Source organism: Perca fluviatilis, chromosome 4 (assembly GCF_010015445.1).
Source record: "Perca fluviatilis chromosome 4, GENO_Pfluv_1.0, whole genome shotgun sequence".
Taxonomy (NCBI): domain Eukaryota; kingdom Metazoa; phylum Chordata; class Actinopteri; order Perciformes; family Percidae; genus Perca; species Perca fluviatilis.
In genome coordinates, this window is record NC_053115.1 from 16,889,679 (window position 1) to 16,907,841 (window position 18,163).

The window sequence follows — 18,163 nt, forward strand, 5'->3', positions numbered from 1 at the left end:
AATTCTCCCATGGCACAGTTGGATCTAAGATGAATAATTGATGCCTGAAATATCAAAAAATGGCCTGAAGTAAAGTGGAAAGCAGCAGAAGATGCACATTGATATGGTAGAAAAACAAGACATGCAATTTTCTGAATGACCAGCACATGTCACAAGAGAAAACTGAGGTTATAGAAGCTGCTGTAACACTGTCCAAATACAAAGAACAATGCTTCTGTAGATCAATCCTACAAATCCAACCACTCACAGTCAGAATATCCAAAGGTCTGGACTGCTACATGACTCGGGGATGATCAGCTGAAGCCCCTGAGGTGTAACATTAGTGAAACCACTGAGAGTGAGAGTGCTTGTAATGGGTCCAGGGCCTTGAAACTGAACCCCAGCTCCACTTAGGAAAATGTCTGCTCAAAAGTCTACTCTACTTGTACAGTATGCCCCCTTCATCTTTACACTACCCGGCCACTTTATGTATGATTGTTTATGTGGGTGGCCTGTCTTTTCCCGTTAGGCTACTGCCTGCATGGAACTGGAATATATTATCGATTCTCTTGCTTTTTACATAATCAACTGGCTCCACAGTTCATCATAGTATGACTCTGTAACCAATACAGGCAAATTGACCCCATGTCTAACACACTGCTCTTCAGCAAGCACTGTATCCACAGTTTCATCATTCAATAAGACGTTTTAGACCAAAATCATATTGCTACCAACCAGTCTATAATCTGCCCCCAGATTCTAGATTATGTTTGGAGGTTAGGATTTTGAAATACTCACCAAGAAAAATCATGTTGCAGATACAGGGGCTGTGGAATGTGCAAAAGGAGTCATTGGTGACATTAAGCCAGTGTTTGATCTATACTGCTAGGTGAGAAACAGTCAATCACATCAAACGTGAGCTGATTGCAGAGGCATCGGACTGGGGGGAAAGTGGACGGAGTATATAGGGCCCTCATGTGAGAAGGGGACTCACAAAGATACTAGAATGAATAGCCGTGGATGCGGGCGGGCCCATAAAGGATGCTAGTGTACAGGGTCCAGAATGTTGTGCTATACGCCCCTGGCTGAGTGTGATAAAGCTGAAGCCACCTTGGCATCACAAGCCATTAAAAGACGATTCATATGTCAAATTAATATGTATTAAATGCATTCAATCTATTCCCGAATATTTGATCAACACCTCTAACCACACCATCCACAGTAAGTCAAATAGAGGCCCCAAAATGTGAAAGAATGAGGGGCAATAATACAGCCGGTTCTCCATCCTGCACTGATTTCAACACAGGGATTGTTTTCCGGCAATAAAGCTGTACAACCGTGAACTAACCACATTATGACAAATCAAAATACAGCACACAGAAGTCCCTCTGGCTGTTGTTGAATTAAAAAAAAGAAAGAAAGAAAGAAAGAATTAAAAACCGCGGTTCGCATTGCACTCGGATGCTCTTGCCATTGGATTGCAGTCACGGTTTACCTGTCATCATCAGAGGGGAGAGTCTGTCAATGCTCCCACTTTTAACACCATTAGCTGGAGGTGGATTGCAGTTTATTAGCCTATATGAATAGAATGAATGAAAAAGAAAAGCACACACACGGAGGAGTCAGGCTGATAAACAGGCTCATTGGTCAGCGGACAGCCTTTGCACAGACAATGCACACATAGCGGACACAGATATCACATTCACACCGCACCTTTCACTTGGGTCTCATAGTCCGCTATGATCTCCTTATCCTTCTTGTATTTCGTAGAAGACATCGTTCCTCGGATTTTTAGGGTGATGCCCTGTAACTCGAGGATTGTCTTGGGTCTTAGGTGATGATCCCGGACTTGTAGCGTCGCAGCGCTTTCCTCCTTTCTTTTCTAGTAACCGTGCATCGAAGAGAACAAAAGCTTAAATGTGTTGTATTCCCGCAGTCCACACAGTTTAAATCACCTCATCAGTGCAGAAACAACCAGAGCAGCAGTCCAATGTTGCATACTTCTCTTTCTCTGCTCAGTTTTTCTCTCTGGCAGAGGAGTCCTCCTCCTCTCCTGGTACCAGACAGTCAACCCAAACGCAAACGCTTCAGCATAAAAAAAAAAAAAAAGACACAAGCGAGCTCAAAACTGTAATAACAACATGATGAAGAGAGCGGAGCGACGCTTAAGGTTTTCAAGCAGGCAAGTCCTTACTGTAGCTTTTGTGGCCAAAAATAAACAGACATGCGTATACGAGGAGCGAGGCAAGCAGACACCATTCGTACTCTGACAAATTGCGCTGCAGGGGAACAGGAATTTAAAAGATCGTCACGTGAGCCTCCTCATATTGTCAACCACCCGTCCTTCCACCTTCTCCCCGCCACACACACACACACACACACACACACACACACACACACACACACACACACACACACACACACACACACATGCAATTTATGTAATTCAAATGTAATATCCTTTTTGATATATTGACATACACATAGAGATCATCATCTTCATCATCATTATCACTTCCTGTCGGCCTGCCCGATAACAATCATATTCATGTTTCCGCTAGTAGGCTAAAACATGCGCCCTAATAATGAAAACGTCCCCCTCTTTAGGCTCTATTGCCATGGAAACCACACTTTTTTTTACCACTGCATTACTTTAACCGGACTGTTTAGGAGATGTAGCACATCTCAGCAGAGGCTGTGAGGGATAATCTCTGACATGCTGCTCCCTCACACACCCAGAGCAGAGATTTTACAAAGTTAGTGGTCACCACCAACACCACCACTGTGTAATGATGAAGGGGCTGCTGTGGTAGCTGCAAAAGTACACAAACAATGAATTGTCCTTTGCACCACCTTTCTTTGTTTCAAATAGGTCATGCCCTCGTTGCACCTATTGTTTACTACACCTCTTTTTCTCTGTTGGCAGAGCTGAGGCTGACAAATAAAGATGTGTAAGATGTGATAGCAAGAATGTCAGTGACAGAAATATATGAGAAGCCACCTGGGGCCAGAATTGAATACTTCACTTGCACACATATATACTCGTACTAAACACTTGCACAAACATGCATACTTCACTTGCACATACATACTGGTAGCTACTAAACACTTGCACATACATATAGTTGACCTGCACATACATGCATACTCCACTTGTGTATACATATATATACTTCACTTGCACATACTTATATACTTGTATCTACAAGTGAAGTATCCATGTATGCACAAGTGAAGTATGCATGTATGTGCAAGTCAAGTGTATGCGCAAGTGAAGTATGCATGTATGTGCAAGTCAAGTATGTATGTCCAAGTGAAGTATATATGTATGTATGCGCAAGTGAAGTATGCATGTATGTGCAAGTGTTTAGTACCAGTATGTATGTGCAAGTGAAGTATTCAATTCTGGCCTAGGCAGCTTCTCATAGAAATGTGTTTAGCCTTGTACGCATGTAAAAGGGGATAAAATCTTCTCATCGTACAACCTGTTCCAAAGTACTGAATGTGAAATATGGCTGGCCAGAACCAAAAACACATGCATAACAATCCATGACTACAGTATTTCAAATATTGTAGGACAGGAACGCAAAACTACTAAGATTTTGGCTTAAACGAATTATGCTCGTACACCTGTGCCTGTGTGATGGGAGTCATGATTTTCTTGCATGGAAAAAAAAAAAGATATATATATATATATTTGAATTCATATCATGAAGAAAAGCAGCTTTTCAAAGCATTGTAGTGATGGGGACTGAGCGTGTTTCCTGACAGATACTGTCATCTGGGTACTTCACTGTGCTTTTAACAGCCCATAGGACTTGGTTTGTTGCCTGTCACCTCAGCTTTTCTCAGTACAGAAGGGAACAGGCTGTGAAACCTGCAAACTGCCACACTGTAGACGTCTTCTGCATTTCATTTCCATCTCCACCACAGGCTTCAGTGCATATTTCAAGCTGACAGGTGGGAGGACATTTCTGCCACATTTGAAAAGACAGATAAAAAGGATTTGTATTTTTTTTTAAATCGTCCCACTTACAATTTATAAAAAAAAATTCAACGACTGCAGATGGCTTATTAGATGATATTACATGAGAATGTTATTTCATTGTTGTCATTAATGGATTACCTATACAATTAACTGCATTATTAGCAAAAAGAAACAACAAAAAGAAGGATTTTCCCCAACCTGGCAACCCAGTTTGTTTGTAATGGCGTATATTTGATCTTTAATAAACCATTAGTTATTGATGTATTAAACATTAATGATACAACTGTAAACTATTTACAATCGACTGTACTATAATTTTAACATCTCTGAGTTTTGTTACAATAATTCAGTCTATTCGACAAGCATATTATTCTATTGAGTTTTACATGGTGTGGACATGAATGGTTTTCAGAATGTAGCTGAACAAACGTCATGTTTCTAAAAGGACATCAGTATAAGGCACATTACCATAAGATAGAGCCTAATGTTAGTATGCAGCCAGCAACACCAACATAAAAGACAATGCCATATGAAATATGAAGATATCACATTGCACAAATGTGGTGGAACAATTAGGAATTATCCTGGAGGGTCTAATTGAACAATCAAAGAGATGAGGAATATGTCTATAGTGTTTCTCCCCCCTCAAAGAATATCTGTTCACACAAATGCAGGCATACTCCTGCCCCCCTGTTTTCCCACCAGTAATGACTTAGGAAGTCAGGTTGGAATTCTTAGCTGGCCTTGTGATGTACAAAGATATTTTCTGGCCGTTGAACACAGCATGCACAGCCTTCTTCGCAGGAATAAAAGCCCCTGAGGATTTTTCAATGGCCTCTGGGAGTGTATGTGTGCGTCTACCTATCTGTCTGTCTTCAGCGAGTCTGGATATGAGAGAGAGACAGAGAAAGGGTGAGTGTCTTTCTGTGTTATATGTCCCACTGCATCACGCTCTCTTTTGCATCTTTGCAGTTCCGGCGGTGAGTCTCTAAGTTGATTGCCAGGCCTTATGTATCACCCACATGTCTGAGGACAGAGTAGAGCAAGGAGAGAGCACACACTCCACTTGTGACACATCAGCTGTGACAGAAGAGAGGCCTGCTGGAGGGCCAGAGTGACAGCAGGGTGGATTTTGCTTTTGTTGAGGTATACCACAGAGAAGTCAGCAGGGTAACTTTTCTGTAGTCCCGTCATCCCTCCCACAATCCCTCTGCTCCTCACCCTACCTCTCTCTCATCAGGCATCTCAGGGGGGAAGCCTGGGAAACTGTGACTTAACTGTTTTTATGGCACAAAGATCCATTGTGAGATCATTTTACTTTTTCTTTCTATAGAACAAGAGTGGGAACTGTTCTTGTCTCCATACCCAACATGTGAAGAAATGCCACCCTGGGCTACAGTCTGGGCTGTGATAGATAATTATTTGTAAGTGTTGAGGCATGCTAATTGTTTTTGGCAGCTAAAAAACATCTCAGTGACTCTGCAAATGCATACAGACAATTGTTTTTGCAGAACAACAAATGGAACAAATGCAATTATAATGAATTTCTCAGATTTTATTAGTCAGAAATGTCATTGCTTAATTGATTTTTAAAGAAAATGTCTTTGATTTCTTTGATCATTTGACACAAGAAAGTGACAGGAAACTTAGGGATGACTTCTAACAGAGGTTGCCTGGTGACCCAAATCAGGGTTGTCACGGTTACAGGCATCTTAGACCACTCGGTCACCAGGACATCGTACTGTAAATTGCCTTTTAATACTTCAGATTGCTTACGTGTACCGCATGTCAAATAAAAGTGACAACATGGGCCCAAAAAGAAACTAACTTCACATTAATACACGTTCATGTCTACAGTATATGTTTTACCACTAAATTCACACTTGGGTCTGAAAAGGTCTAGAGAATAGTTTCACATATATTGAGAAAAGAAGCATTAGTGAGACTTTTGAAGGTGCTCAACTAAAGTGTCAGAGTGATTATCAAAACTGTGGGAAAGAAGACAGCATATAAGCCTTTATAGGGCTGCTTCTTCCTAATATTTTCCTTTTTTTCTTCATCCAGATTAATCGTTGTACGGACATGTGTGGGTTCTCATATCACATAATTGCTCCTGTTTAAATTAAAAAGCTCTTTGCCCTGTCTGAATCTTGATAAAGGCAGCATGTGATGTAACAGGTTTCCCTAATTTGAATCTACGGGGCTGCCAGACATGCAGCACTGAGTGTATAATATGCAGTAAATGTCCAATATTTTTCATGTATTGTAATTGGCTATGCTATTCTAAGGCACTAAAAAGCCCAAATCGTCACTATGAGTAACTAATGTGATATGTGTTTATTAGATTGAACATTGTTGATAAATGTATACTTAATGACTAAGTTATTTTGAACACAGAAAACTGTTGTATCTCTGTCAAGCCAATGTCCATAAAATGCATTACAACCACTGGTGAATGTGATTAACAAACCATAAAAACAGAAAAAAGCATAAGACAGAGATTTAGGGACAATAAATTATCAATTTATTTCTGCATAATGTCTTCTCTCCCACTAGATCTCCTGAGGTTGTTTTGCTGTCTCTTGCATATGTTTTATCCTGCCTTCTTTACTTTCATAGTGGTGGGGTCTCTCTTTTCATGTACTACCTCTCTAATTCAACTTCTGTATTGTTTGTTGTTTACATACTGTATAAGGTGATGTATTATAAAGCTTTTTTCCACTAAGCTCAAAAAGTTATATCATGGCGCCCTCTGTCGATCACTTATGGGAAACATGTACCCGGAAGTAGAAATTAACACTCAAGATGAGTCCTCCATGGATGTGGATGTATTAGCATAAGAGTCCACTGGCACCAACTAGGTTTCCTGTTTGGGCTTTAGGCTTTCAAAACAAAACCAAAGTTTTTAAGATAATTGGTTATGCAGCAGTTGGATGCATACATTTTAGCAAACATAAAAAACAAAGGGAAAATAATTATAGGTCGAAACATAAATAAACACTAAAAAAATACTCAGTCAATTAAAACGATAAAAAACAGTAAGTCAAACCATTATGCAAATAACCTTTTCCTCCTAGAGGAAGAGGGATAAGGCAGAGGGTATTAAGGAGTGTTTGAATATTGGTTTTAGCTAATGGAAGTCTGAGGAGGGTTCCTGATGGCAGAAACTGAAACAGTTGAAACAATCAGACAGGATGGATTCATGCTTTCTTACATAGGCCAATAGGCCTAACTGTTGTAAAGATCCTGCAGTTTCCTGTGCATGCCAGTTATTTTGCTGCATACACTGACCACCTTAATGTGTGTGAGTATTTTGGCATATAGTATAAAACCGTAACAATAAATGTACAATGGACACTGTACAGTATTTTTAAAATGTCACTCTTGTGCAGTTCATGGTTTTGAGGAGTATTCTTTTTGTCAGATTAAATTTGTGGAGATGATGCTTTTATTCTGGAGCATTCCCGTCGGAAGCCTCGGTATTGTTGCAGCAGCTGAGTGGAAGCATGTTTCCGCCTCGTGTTTGACAGGTTGGTCAGTACAGTTAGCAAGTGTAATATAACTCACTCAAACTATTGTCTGTCGTTGCTAAAGATCACATAAACACGTATCGCGATGTGGCAGCGGTTTAATATAAAAGCCGTATCTGTGGGTAACGTTAGCATGTGTATTAATCGTAACAACTTTTTAGCTCCTTTAAAGCTAACGTTAGCCAGCTAAATTAACCGGTAACGTTGCTTCTCCAGCAACAACGTTACAGGTTTATTCCCAATGTTCAAATAAAAGTTATTCATGTTCATGCTAACTTATGACAAAATAATAGTGCTCAATAGATAATGTAGCTATAACACGTTGCTCTCTTGCAAAAATGACTTCTCATGCCTGAGTAATTTAGGGCAAAATATGCAGGATTGACAGTTTGAATACCTCTCTCTTTCCCCAGGTTACATTTGAGCCTCTGAGCTTGGCACCAGCTGTGATACACATCTGGCAGTTATACCTCTGTGTCTAGTGAAGTGCCAGCCCACAAATACAGCATGTCCTCCCAGGAAGAAGATGGGACTGCAGAGCCGGGCCATAACACTGCGGGACCATCCACTTGCTCCTCCACTGAGAATGATGAGACCACTGGAGACATCATCACTGTCACCATTGGAGCAACTGTGCCCACAGGGTTTGAGCACACTGCTGCAGAAGAGGTCAATGAGAAGATTGGGGTTGATGCACGAATCAGCAAAGATCGTGGTCGCATATACTTTCCAATAACCACTGACAAGCTTTTTCAGGTAGGAAACCTGGAGCCAATGCATGCCTTGCTCTTCCAAAGTTTTCTTCACCGTTAATTTTCGTTATACACACAGAAAACTTGCATTGATGCTGAATGGCAATAGCTGTTTATATGGAGCCCAGTGATTGTATGTTGAAACCCAGTTTAATTTTTCCAGGTGAAAAAATGGGTACAGAAAACCTACATCTTAAATGTATCTGTCTACCTGTTCATTGAACTCCCCACTGTAGGTCCATCTTCTGAGGTCTGTGGACAACCTATTTGTTGTGGTTGAGGAATATGATCATTACCAGTTCAAAGAATCAAAGGTAACTTACAGCCAGAGTTATTCATTTGTAGCTGATGTTTAGCACATTTTTGTAAGGGGTAATAAACACTGTGTTTTCTGCAGGAGGAGACATTGATGGAGATGCAGCAGCTTGCCTCCAAACTCCCCTGGACTAATGCCTTAGAGGTTTGGAAACTAAATGGCGCCCTAAAAAAGAAGAAGGGCTACCGGAAAGGAGGAAATGGTACCAAAGTAAAACCTAATAGTGAGGCCGCTGATGCAGCCGTTGCTGATACTGAGCAGCAAGAGCTACCGCTGGCGGCGTCTGCTGCTGAAACCCCGACAAAGGCGGAGAGCACAGCTGACACGGAGACCAGCACGCAGGACACCGAGGAGACAGCACCCGAGGCCAAACCCATCAAGTTTCGTGTGACGTGCAACAGGGCTGGTGACAAACACAGCTTTTCCTCTAACGAGGCAGCCAGAGACTTTGGTGGGGCCGTGCAAGAATTCTTCCTGTGGAAAGCAGACATGACAAAGTTTGACATAGAGGTATGCTTGTTCAGACTAGACTGATGCATTGGCCAAAAAAAACTCTGCCTGTTCAGATAAATTTGCAAGGCATAACCTAATGTTTAGTTTAAGGGGTAACAAAAGAAAAAATAACAACTCCGTTAAAGAACATTTTCCATGAAGATAAGCTGTTCACATGATGTGACAAGTTGAAAAATGCTTCATTGTATGTGTGTGTCGTGGGGTCCAAACACCGGGAGTTCAGTATACTTGTGGGGTCCCGACAGCTTTGTGGGGCCAAAATGTTGGACCCCACAACTTTAAAGGGCTGTTTGAGGGTTAAGACTTGGTTTTAGGGTTAGAATTAGGTTATGGTAAGGGTTAAGGTTAGGCATTTAGTTGTGATGGTTAAGGTTAGGGTAAGGGGCTAGGGAATGCATTATGTCAATGACGGGTCCCCACAAAGATAGTGCCACTGTGTGTGTGTGTGTGTGTGTGTGTGTGTGTGTGTGTGTGTGTGTGTGTGTGTGTGTATATGTGTGTGTTTTGTGTGTGTGTGTGTGTGTGTGTGTGTGTGTGTGTGTGTATGTGTGTGTAATTTGACTACAAAAACTTAAAACTACAACGTTTGTCCACAGACTAAATTCAGTTTAAAGGTGTGGTTGGACACATGTTGAAATATTTTGTAAATCCTGTATGTGGTTGCTTTGTGCTGGCACGTTTCAGTTTACTAAAGATAATGCTGTAGACTGGAATATTAACCCTAAGAAACAATAAATCCACATAAAAATAGTTGGCGCTAATTTTTGTTTCAGATTATTTCAGCTCCATAGAATATAAGGATGCATGCATGTTTATGTTGATAAGTGCTTTCTAATCATGCACCATATGTTCCTGTACTGTAGGTGTTACTAAACATACACAATGAAGAGGTGGTGATCGGCATTGCACTCACAGAAGAGAGTCTTCACAGGAGAAACATCAGTCACTTTGGACCCACTACTCTGCGGTCTACCTTGTGCTATGGCATGCTCAGGTAATTCTACAACACTGTTTAAACTCTGTTTTGGAATGTCTCAGGGATTTTATCAGGATATAGTTGAAATTTGTTTAAAAGTCAAGTGTTTTAATAATATGTATATTATTCAAACAAGGTGCAATTCCAAATGTCTAATTCGCTGCTCATTTTGATTCCCAACGTAGAGGTTGTTTTGATGTGATAAAGTTTGAGTAAAACATATTCCACATTTAAACTGCTGTCATAATGACACCTTGGACAGCTACCAAGGTCATGGAGGAAGGAGGAAGACTTGGTGACAAAAATTACCGCCAAACTGCAACCGCAGACTCTCATCTAAAGTTACAGATGTGTTTGGCTACTCCCACTCAAACAAATAGACACAAAAGGTGCAAACAGACAAAGATAAGGACACATACTAAATTCTTATCAGCTGGAATCTGAACAATGCTCCATAAAGTGTCCAATCATAATCCGAGAACAATGTCTTTGTCTGTGTACGTATTCACATTAAAGTTGGCCAAAAGACAGAGACAGTGAAAGGATCAATACATTTTTACTGATACTTTGTAATGGAATATTTCCTGAAGACTTTGTGGGGGCTGTGCAACAATTCTTCTATCTGAGAGTAACCATGACTAGGTGCTTGCCCTGACTGAATACGGGCATATCCAATACCACCGTTCTAGCCAAGAACAACACTTCTCTGTTGAGATAAATATGCAAGTCACACCTTAGTTTTTATTTTAAGGCGTAACAAAATTGAGAAAAACAAACACCTCTGCTAGGTAACATTTTCAAGGAAGATAGGCACATACATAAACAGTTAAAATAGCAGTTTTTGATGTTTCTGTTTTTCTGTTTCCTAAATGATTTAGTAAGCCTCTCACACAGAGATGATATGTGCACTTTATCTAGAATATTTGTGTTTGTTTTGGGCATCATCAGCATATTAGTGACAGTACTTGCCAGATTTATGGATGAAGCACATTGTAGCAGTGGGACCACAACAGAGGCTTGTGGTGCATTTAAGTACACATTACAAGTAGAAGACCGGTGGAATTAGACACAGTAGTTGGCAAAGGTTATTGACCAAGTTGAAAGCCTTCAGTAATTTTAGGCATCATACAGGAAGGACAACGGTTTGTCAAGGCAGATTTGTCTAGCCCAGATACATATGAGTCATTACTTTAATAGTTCATTTAAAAACACTACGCAAGAACAGTATTATCTGTCCTGAGTTTCAGAGGTTCATTCAGTATATGATCCAAAATAAATAAATAATAATAATCCGCAATTACACAGGTAATTCATGAAACAAAATGATGTGTCACCTTTTTCAGCCCTTCTGAGTTTGCAGGTACGTCAGTAATTGAACCACTGAGTTTTTTTTACGGTCATGTTCAGCATTCTGGCAGGTCAAACCTGTGTCCGCTGCTGCTAAGTGCGGTAGATTTGCACTTAATATCTTTCTCACTTTGCAATAAAAGTTGGTTATTTGTGATGATCAAAAACAATGAAATCAAGTAAAAAGCTCAGAAGCTCAAAAGACAGCATTACTGGACTGTAGAAATGTTTGTATAATGTAAATCGTTAGGCGAAGTGCTCAAATTAATCGGGGTTAACTAATAACTAAATAACTAACTAATGAGTTAGAGCAGCAGGCGTTTAGCATGATGTCAGTCAGGACCAGAAACATGTTGCGGACATCTGAGGGGAAGAACAGCAGAATTGGTGGATGCTATGTATTGACATGATGTTGCACTGGAGTTATTTTCATACTGTCTTGACAGGCTGTGTAAACCTCAGGCATCCGATATAATACTTGATCCAATGTGCGGGACTGGAGCTATACCATTGGAGGTAAGACATAACTTCTGTAGCTAGACTACAATATTGCCTAAATTAAACAAAATAAATAAAAAAAAGTGCAGTGTATGAACACTGTCATTTGCCTAGCACCTCTTCTGATCTTCATCAAATTCATTTCATGAGTGAACTACAGACTGAAGCCTTCAAGTGCCAAACAATCAGAAAGTACTCCTCAACATGAACTCTTACTTGTACTGTCTTGAATTTTGTTTTTCCTCTCCAGGGGGCCATTGAATTTAACAGTTCATTCTACGTTGCCGGTGACAACAATGACATGGCAGTTAACCGCACTGTCAATAATATATGTCACATCCAGAAACGGAGGGCAGTCAAGGGCAGGTGAGAGGGTGCACAGCTGGACATCATTATACAATTGTGTGTAGTTGATGATCTTCATAATGATTTAAAATCCTTTTTGGATCCTTTCAAACAGTGCATCTGGATTGCCTATTGACACAGTGCGTTGGGATCTGTGCAATTTACCCATAAGGACCGGCTCTGTTGACATTATCATCACTGACATGCCCTTTGGGAAGAGGTACAACAATAACCATGGTGTACAGTAAATGATGCTGAATGAGGCGATGTTTTGAATACTTTAATGTCCCAGTCAAGGTCTAAGCTGACTCTAACGTAACCACGGTGCTATAGCTGTTAGTTGACAATCAGATTTTTAAAACAGAAAATACTTAATTGTGGATTTATCTTTCAGCACTTTTCACGTCAACCATGAGGTAATATCTTTCTGTTTTCTTGAAGAATGGGCTCTAGGAAGAAGAACTGGGACCTGTACCCTTCCTGTCTGAGGGAAATGGCCCGTGTGTGCACACCAGGCTCAGGAAAGGCTGTCTTGTTGACGCAGGACAAGAAATGCTTGGCCAAGGTAACCGTATTGTTCACGTAGAAAACAAGATTTTCAGCTAAGATGAGAGAATTGTTTCCAGGAAGATACATTTCAAATACCGGTAAATCACAGCGCAATGCTGTCCTGATGACAATTCATGCTAGCTGTTGGCAGGCTATGCATGCAGCACCACTGCCTTTCCCAGCAGCCGTATTATTAAAAAAGAAATTCAAAAGAAATTCATCTGGGTTCGATTCTGCCCTGCGGCCCTTTCCTGCATGTCCTTTCATGTCTTTAGCTGTCCTATATAAATAAAGGCCGAAACGTATCGACGTGGGCCGTGCTGGGAAGGTGAGCTAAGCCATGCCCACTCACCCTTCTGTGACCTCAGAGCTGCAGATTGCATGGTCGGGAGAGTGGCGTTGGGGCATGGTTGTATAATAAGAACAGGAGGGGAGATTGGTTGGTGACAAAAAGCTGCCTCCATATACAGTACGTCATCTGCCTCCAGATTAGCCAATAGCTAAATTTAATTGCAATAGCCGGGTTTTAGGGGGGTATATTTATAACACAATATAAATAATTAAAATACTTTGTCAATATTTGGACCTGAATCCATCAACAATACTACTATAAACTATACTATAAACATTGGCTTTTAACTAAAAGAAAAAGTGGCTTAGGGGTTTAATTACTCTTTAAACCCACTGTATGTTAAACACAGAAATTAGTAAGTGGGTTCCTATTTTTTTGGGTATAATTCTTTAAAAATAAAAACGAACAGTTGGGTTTAGGAAAGAAACATTGGGGAAGGCTTAAAAGAAAAAAAATAAACAATAAAAAAAAAACGGTTGAAAAACACGTGGGACGTGATCCCGGCTCTCATAGGTGAAAGTCCTGTGTTTTACCCATCCGCCACCCCAACCAACTTCCCTGTGCGGACTTACGTCCTTTCATACTACTCGCTACGGCGAAAATTCACACGTAACGTAGGTCATTGGCGGCCGAATGGCGTTGATAAACGCGCTAAAAAGCGATTATGCGTCTTGATAACATGCCAAAAGGGCATAAGAATTGGCACGTCCTACATACGCCACTTTATGAGATCAGTCTGGAAACGGCGTACATTGATGTTAAAATGTATACAGGTTGGCAGGACAGTCTGAAATGTTTTCGCTGTACATTTTGTTGGTTAAAAGCGAGATGTTCGAGTCACACCATGGATGTATTAAGAGAACACGTCTTGTCTTCATATCAGAAACAAGGAGATGAATTAGCGACGTACGTGTGTTTTTTCAACCCGTTCTCACTCCCGCTTGGTTAGTGGCTCTCAGCGTCACATACTGACAAAGTCTGGCACGTGGGACTGCTGTGATTGGTAGAAATCACGGGAAAATCTAGTTATTGGTGTTGCGGTGATCGGTCAAAATTGCGCACCGAATTCACGGTGATTGGTTGAATTTGCGTGAATTGTTGTTATCGCGACATCGTGAATTCCTAGAGGGACTGATTTATCATTAACTGTTGATGAATGGACTGGGTGCAGCTGCAACCTGCGCGTCCACTGATACTCCGCCATTTAAGTTGAGTAGATGTGTGTCCCTAGTACAGAATGACAATACACACTATAAATAAATACGTTCCACTAGCCTGGGTAAACCCTGACGACCTTCCGGCAAATTTGAGATTTGCTCTGCAGGTCAGTCTGGCGAAGAGCCCATTCAAACCCATTTCCAATGTCCTCAAAATTGAGGCACCAATCACAAACGCTGAGGCGGGCTTAACACCAATCACAACCGTTGAGGCGGGCTTTACGCGACGAGGATAGCGCAGCGACAGCGAGCAGCTTTTTGTTTACATTTAACATGACGGCTACCGAAGCCGTGCTTCACCATGCCCAGGGCTCGGTAGGTCAGTCTGACATATGCCGATTTTATACCGGTCAATGCTATAATTAACTGACAACAGAAGTTATACGAGTTACAGTTCTCAAGGACGCGCACGCACACACGGACAGAGACACAGTCTCTTTTTCTTCTCTCAACTTCTCCGCGTGTGGCGTTGCACTCGCCGTGCGGAAGCGCATGTCCGCGCTATTCTTGCACATGTAAGGAGCCTCGTGAATTAACCTGCAACATATTAGCTGTTTGGAAATTCTTCAGCGTGTGTACAGAAGATAACAAGTTAGCAATATGCAACACCTGCAAGGAGACAGTAGGGCGTGGAGGGACCACACCAAGAACCAGAATCACATTTTTTTTGTTGGATATTGGATGTGAAAAGCGTCACCCGGATCGTTGGTCTGATTGGTTGAAGGACTATCCAATGAGGCCAGAGGCATTTGAGTGGCGTCCGTTGGTGACGCCCCTCTGGAAATGAACTGTCAATGAAGCTTTCCCAGACCCACTCTCAGTTACAGCTGAGAAGGGTCTGGTGTTAACCAGGCTAACGTTCCACCCAAGAACAGCTGTATTTGTTTTGATCTCCACCCCTTATATAATCAATGGTTCTGCTTTTTCCACACCTCAGGGAGCTTAGGATGGAGGAGTGTCAAGATTTAACTAAATAGTACACTGTGTGTACAAGACTAGTATACAACCTGTTCCCATGGAAGTAATTCTAATCATAATTCATTCAAATTGGGTTTTTTCTTTTTTGTAATTTTTAAATAGCAGTGGTCATCTTGTAAGCCTCAGCAACTGGCTGCAAATCTGTACATCTATGCAATAATCTATTTTTCTTTCAGTGTTTTGCTTAGTGCTACTTTATATTTCAGTTAAATCAGAAGCCCACAGGATATTGTATGTGTGTAGCAAAAACATGAAATACATTTTATTGCAGTTAAAACTTCCCCTATAGGCTTTGAACTCACCAGAATGAAATGGTGGTAGCCAAATGCGTAACATCCTTTGCTCTAAGCACAGTAGAAATAAATGGCAGTCTGACGCCACATTCGGAAGTGCAGGAAACAAGTGCCACACTTATTCATTCCTTCCTTGGCTTCTTGTGAAAACCCTTGACTACAAATTACAAAGTTTCAGTTCCCCTGAATTTTACATGATGACATATCAAAACCTGCCCATCAACTATATTTATTTATATTTGAATGAATCTGTCAAAAATAATTAAAAGGATGTGCATTGAGACAACTGTCAACAATGAACTGTGAGCACACCTCCTAAGGTGGCTGGACTTTTTGCGGTCACTCATAAGGGGCAGACTGAACATCTGATCTTTACACATGAATGAAACATACGTGTTTGCCATTTTAGGTATTTTAGTAAAGTAGGCGGGCCAGTGTATTATGTCACGATGAGTGTCATTTACAGCCATGACAAAAAAAACTAAAGAAGATGCAAGTTATGCAAAATAACATCATTCATTATCTTCTAGCAATATTTAAAGTGGTGCTCTGACAGACGGACTGATATTGTATATATGAGGTCAATGAGGTGATGCTGTTGGTTTTGTATCTACATTTAAAAATAACCGTACACAGAAAGAATGTTACAAACGGTGAGTAAAATGGTGAATCAGATTAAGAGTGTTAAGTGTGCTCTGAACGGGGTCATGGGTTGCAAAGGTTTAACTCGGCTTCAGTTAATTACACGGTTTACTTTTTTTTGTTATATGTGCTTTACCAGATTTAGTCGAACTCAAATAATGAATATTATTATATAGAAAATTGTGTTCTGTTGTGAAATAGAAAAATCCAGTGTTGGTTTTAATTTCCCTACTGAAATGTGATAATTTGTAAATGCCAGTGTTTTTTATAATGTTTTTAAATGCAGCTCTACATGAAGTTTAAACAACCTAATGTGGTCCTTCTGCTTAAAAGTTTGCGTGCAGAATCAATTTACTCTGACATAATCTCTACATCACCCCACCAGTTTGAGTGATGCAGGTTTAACTCCGCTCAGTCTCTGAGTCATGGACTTTTACCAGCTGTATTTGCCTAAGCACAGATATCTTGTTTTACAGAAAAACAAATGTGTCATTTGTTAGTTTGCCCTCACCTGATTTATGTTGTCTCCAGGCTATCTCGAGGATGGGAGGGCTGTGGAGGAAGCTGCACACTGTTTGGGTCAACGTTGGGGGTTTACATGCTGGAGTCTACCTCCTCAAGCGAACCGGGGCCGTGTTTGGCCAAACTCCGGAGGATGTCTATGAATCACGAGGGACGGTTAATGCAAAAGGGGATGAGAAGGGTGACAAGGAGCTCTCTTAATTCCCATCCTGCATTTAGGTTCTGAATTTATATTTAAGGCCATTAAGGATTGACATTTTTTATACTTTTTATTTTTTTCAGATTCTCTGGTCAAGTTTGCCAAGCATTTGTGTGTAATTTTTTGTTTCTCATTTAGTTTAATGTGAAAAATGGCTAACTGGAAAGAGAAGCTATTTTGATGTTCAGAAGCAGTGTATTGGTTCTCACACTCTGTATGACTGAGGCAGTTCATTTGTCATATTGCTGTTCATAAACCTGCCTCCACCTTGCACATATTGCCATATTGTTCTGATTAATAAAGATTCAAACAAAATGTCAGTTGATGTAAACATTCTTTGTCAGTGACACGCAGCAATAAGACGTGCAGAGTAGAATGCGAAATGGTAGAAATGTAGAAAAGTGTACTTTTATATTTATTATTAATATTATTTCATATTTGACCTGCTGGAAAGGTGTGTGCTTTCCTCTCCTTTATTTAATGTCTACCTGCGATCCAGCACGTCTAGACTCGAGTCTAGACGTTCCTTAATTTCTTCATAAGTGACGTGCAGACCTGAGAAAACAGTAATATGAACTGATATTATGTCAAAAGGGAAGTTTTTTTTAAGCTATTTTATGTGTAACTCAGGCTGAGTAATAGTAATAACTGGTGGTCTGCGTGATCATTTGCATGCGGTATTAAACTCCCTTTGGCCTTTCAATAAAGTATTGCCTAACCCAAAACATCTAAGGGATAATCCCAAACAGGGAAAATAGTATAGAATTGTGCAGCAGTTATTGTTAATGAAAAAGGAGTTAGCATGAAACTCAAAAACAAAGACACACAGAAGGTTGTGCGGTGAATTGAATGTAGATTTAACTCGGGTCTTGATAGTAGGAATGAACTAAAGTTAACATGGGAGGATCATTCTGTTGTAACTATTGTGCTGTAAACCGGATTCATATTAATAATAGTTTGAACACGAGCATATTTCAAAGTCAGGCAGATTTAAGTGCGGGTACTTCCCCCATCATAGCTCAACACCTAAAGCCCAAATCTCCAGGAACACATGCGTGCAGCTGTACGCAGCCTGTAAAACCCGTAAAACGTGCGTTAAGGGGAATTAAAAGTAGTGTTTCATTTCCGTGTTAATCAAAGTCACTGTGTCTAGGTTGTACTCAGGAT

General features: G+C 40.5%; 2 protein-coding genes across 7 annotated transcripts in view; one reads left to right on the forward strand and one right to left on the reverse strand.

Annotated features, from left to right (window-relative positions):
• srgap3 (SLIT-ROBO Rho GTPase activating protein 3) overlaps positions 1–2,295 on the reverse strand; it is a 61,162-nt gene extending 58,867 nt beyond the window's left edge. The window contains exons 1-2 of one of the 4 annotated variants that reach the window (XM_039797178.1): positions 1,981–2,279; positions 1,693–1,861 (exon numbers count right to left, since the gene is read on the reverse strand). In XM_039797178.1, the coding sequence (XP_039653112.1) occupies positions 1,693–1,756 (64 nt within the window). In that variant the 5' untranslated portion in view covers positions 1,757–1,861; positions 1,981–2,279. Of the gene's footprint in view, positions 1–1,692 lie in introns of all 4 variants that reach the window. The other 3 variants (XR_005638937.1, XR_005638938.1, XM_039797179.1) reach the window with 3 other exon arrangements.
• A 5,096-nt stretch (positions 2,296–7,391) lies between these two features.
• thumpd3 (THUMP domain containing 3) lies at positions 7,392–17,146 on the forward strand. 3 transcript variants are annotated; one of them, XM_039797180.1, is made up of 10 exons: positions 7,392–7,497; positions 7,911–8,253; positions 8,486–8,563; positions 8,647–9,075; positions 9,942–10,072; positions 11,848–11,917; positions 12,150–12,265; positions 12,360–12,464; positions 12,686–12,809; positions 16,807–17,146. In XM_039797180.1, the coding sequence occupies exons 2-10, from the start codon at positions 8,005–8,007 to the stop codon at positions 16,996–16,998; spliced, it is 1,494 nt and encodes a 497-aa protein (XP_039653114.1). In that variant the 5' UTR covers positions 7,392–7,497; positions 7,911–8,004; the 3' UTR covers positions 16,999–17,146. The 3 variants fall into 3 exon arrangements, with proteins under 3 accessions (XP_039653114.1, XP_039653115.1, XP_039653117.1); XM_039797181.1 differs by having other exon boundaries at positions 7,434–7,501; XM_039797183.1 differs by lacking the exon at positions 7,392–7,497 and adding an exon at positions 7,502–7,615.
• Positions 17,147–18,163: the final 1,017 nt, after the last annotated feature.

Bases quoted from the DNA above. Each gene is read 5' to 3' on its own strand.
- thumpd3 (XM_039797180.1), top strand. From the start codon at position 8,005: ATGTCCTCCCAGGAAGAAGATGGGACTGCAGAGCCGGGCCATAACACT. The intron at 8,254-8,485 runs GTAGGAAACCTG...TCCCCACTGTAG, and splicing joins CCACTGACAAGCTTTTTCAG to GTCCATCTTCTGAGGTCTGT. The intron at 12,266-12,359 runs GTGAGAGGGTGC...CCTTTCAAACAG, and splicing joins CGGAGGGCAGTCAAGGGCAG to TGCATCTGGATTGCCTATTG.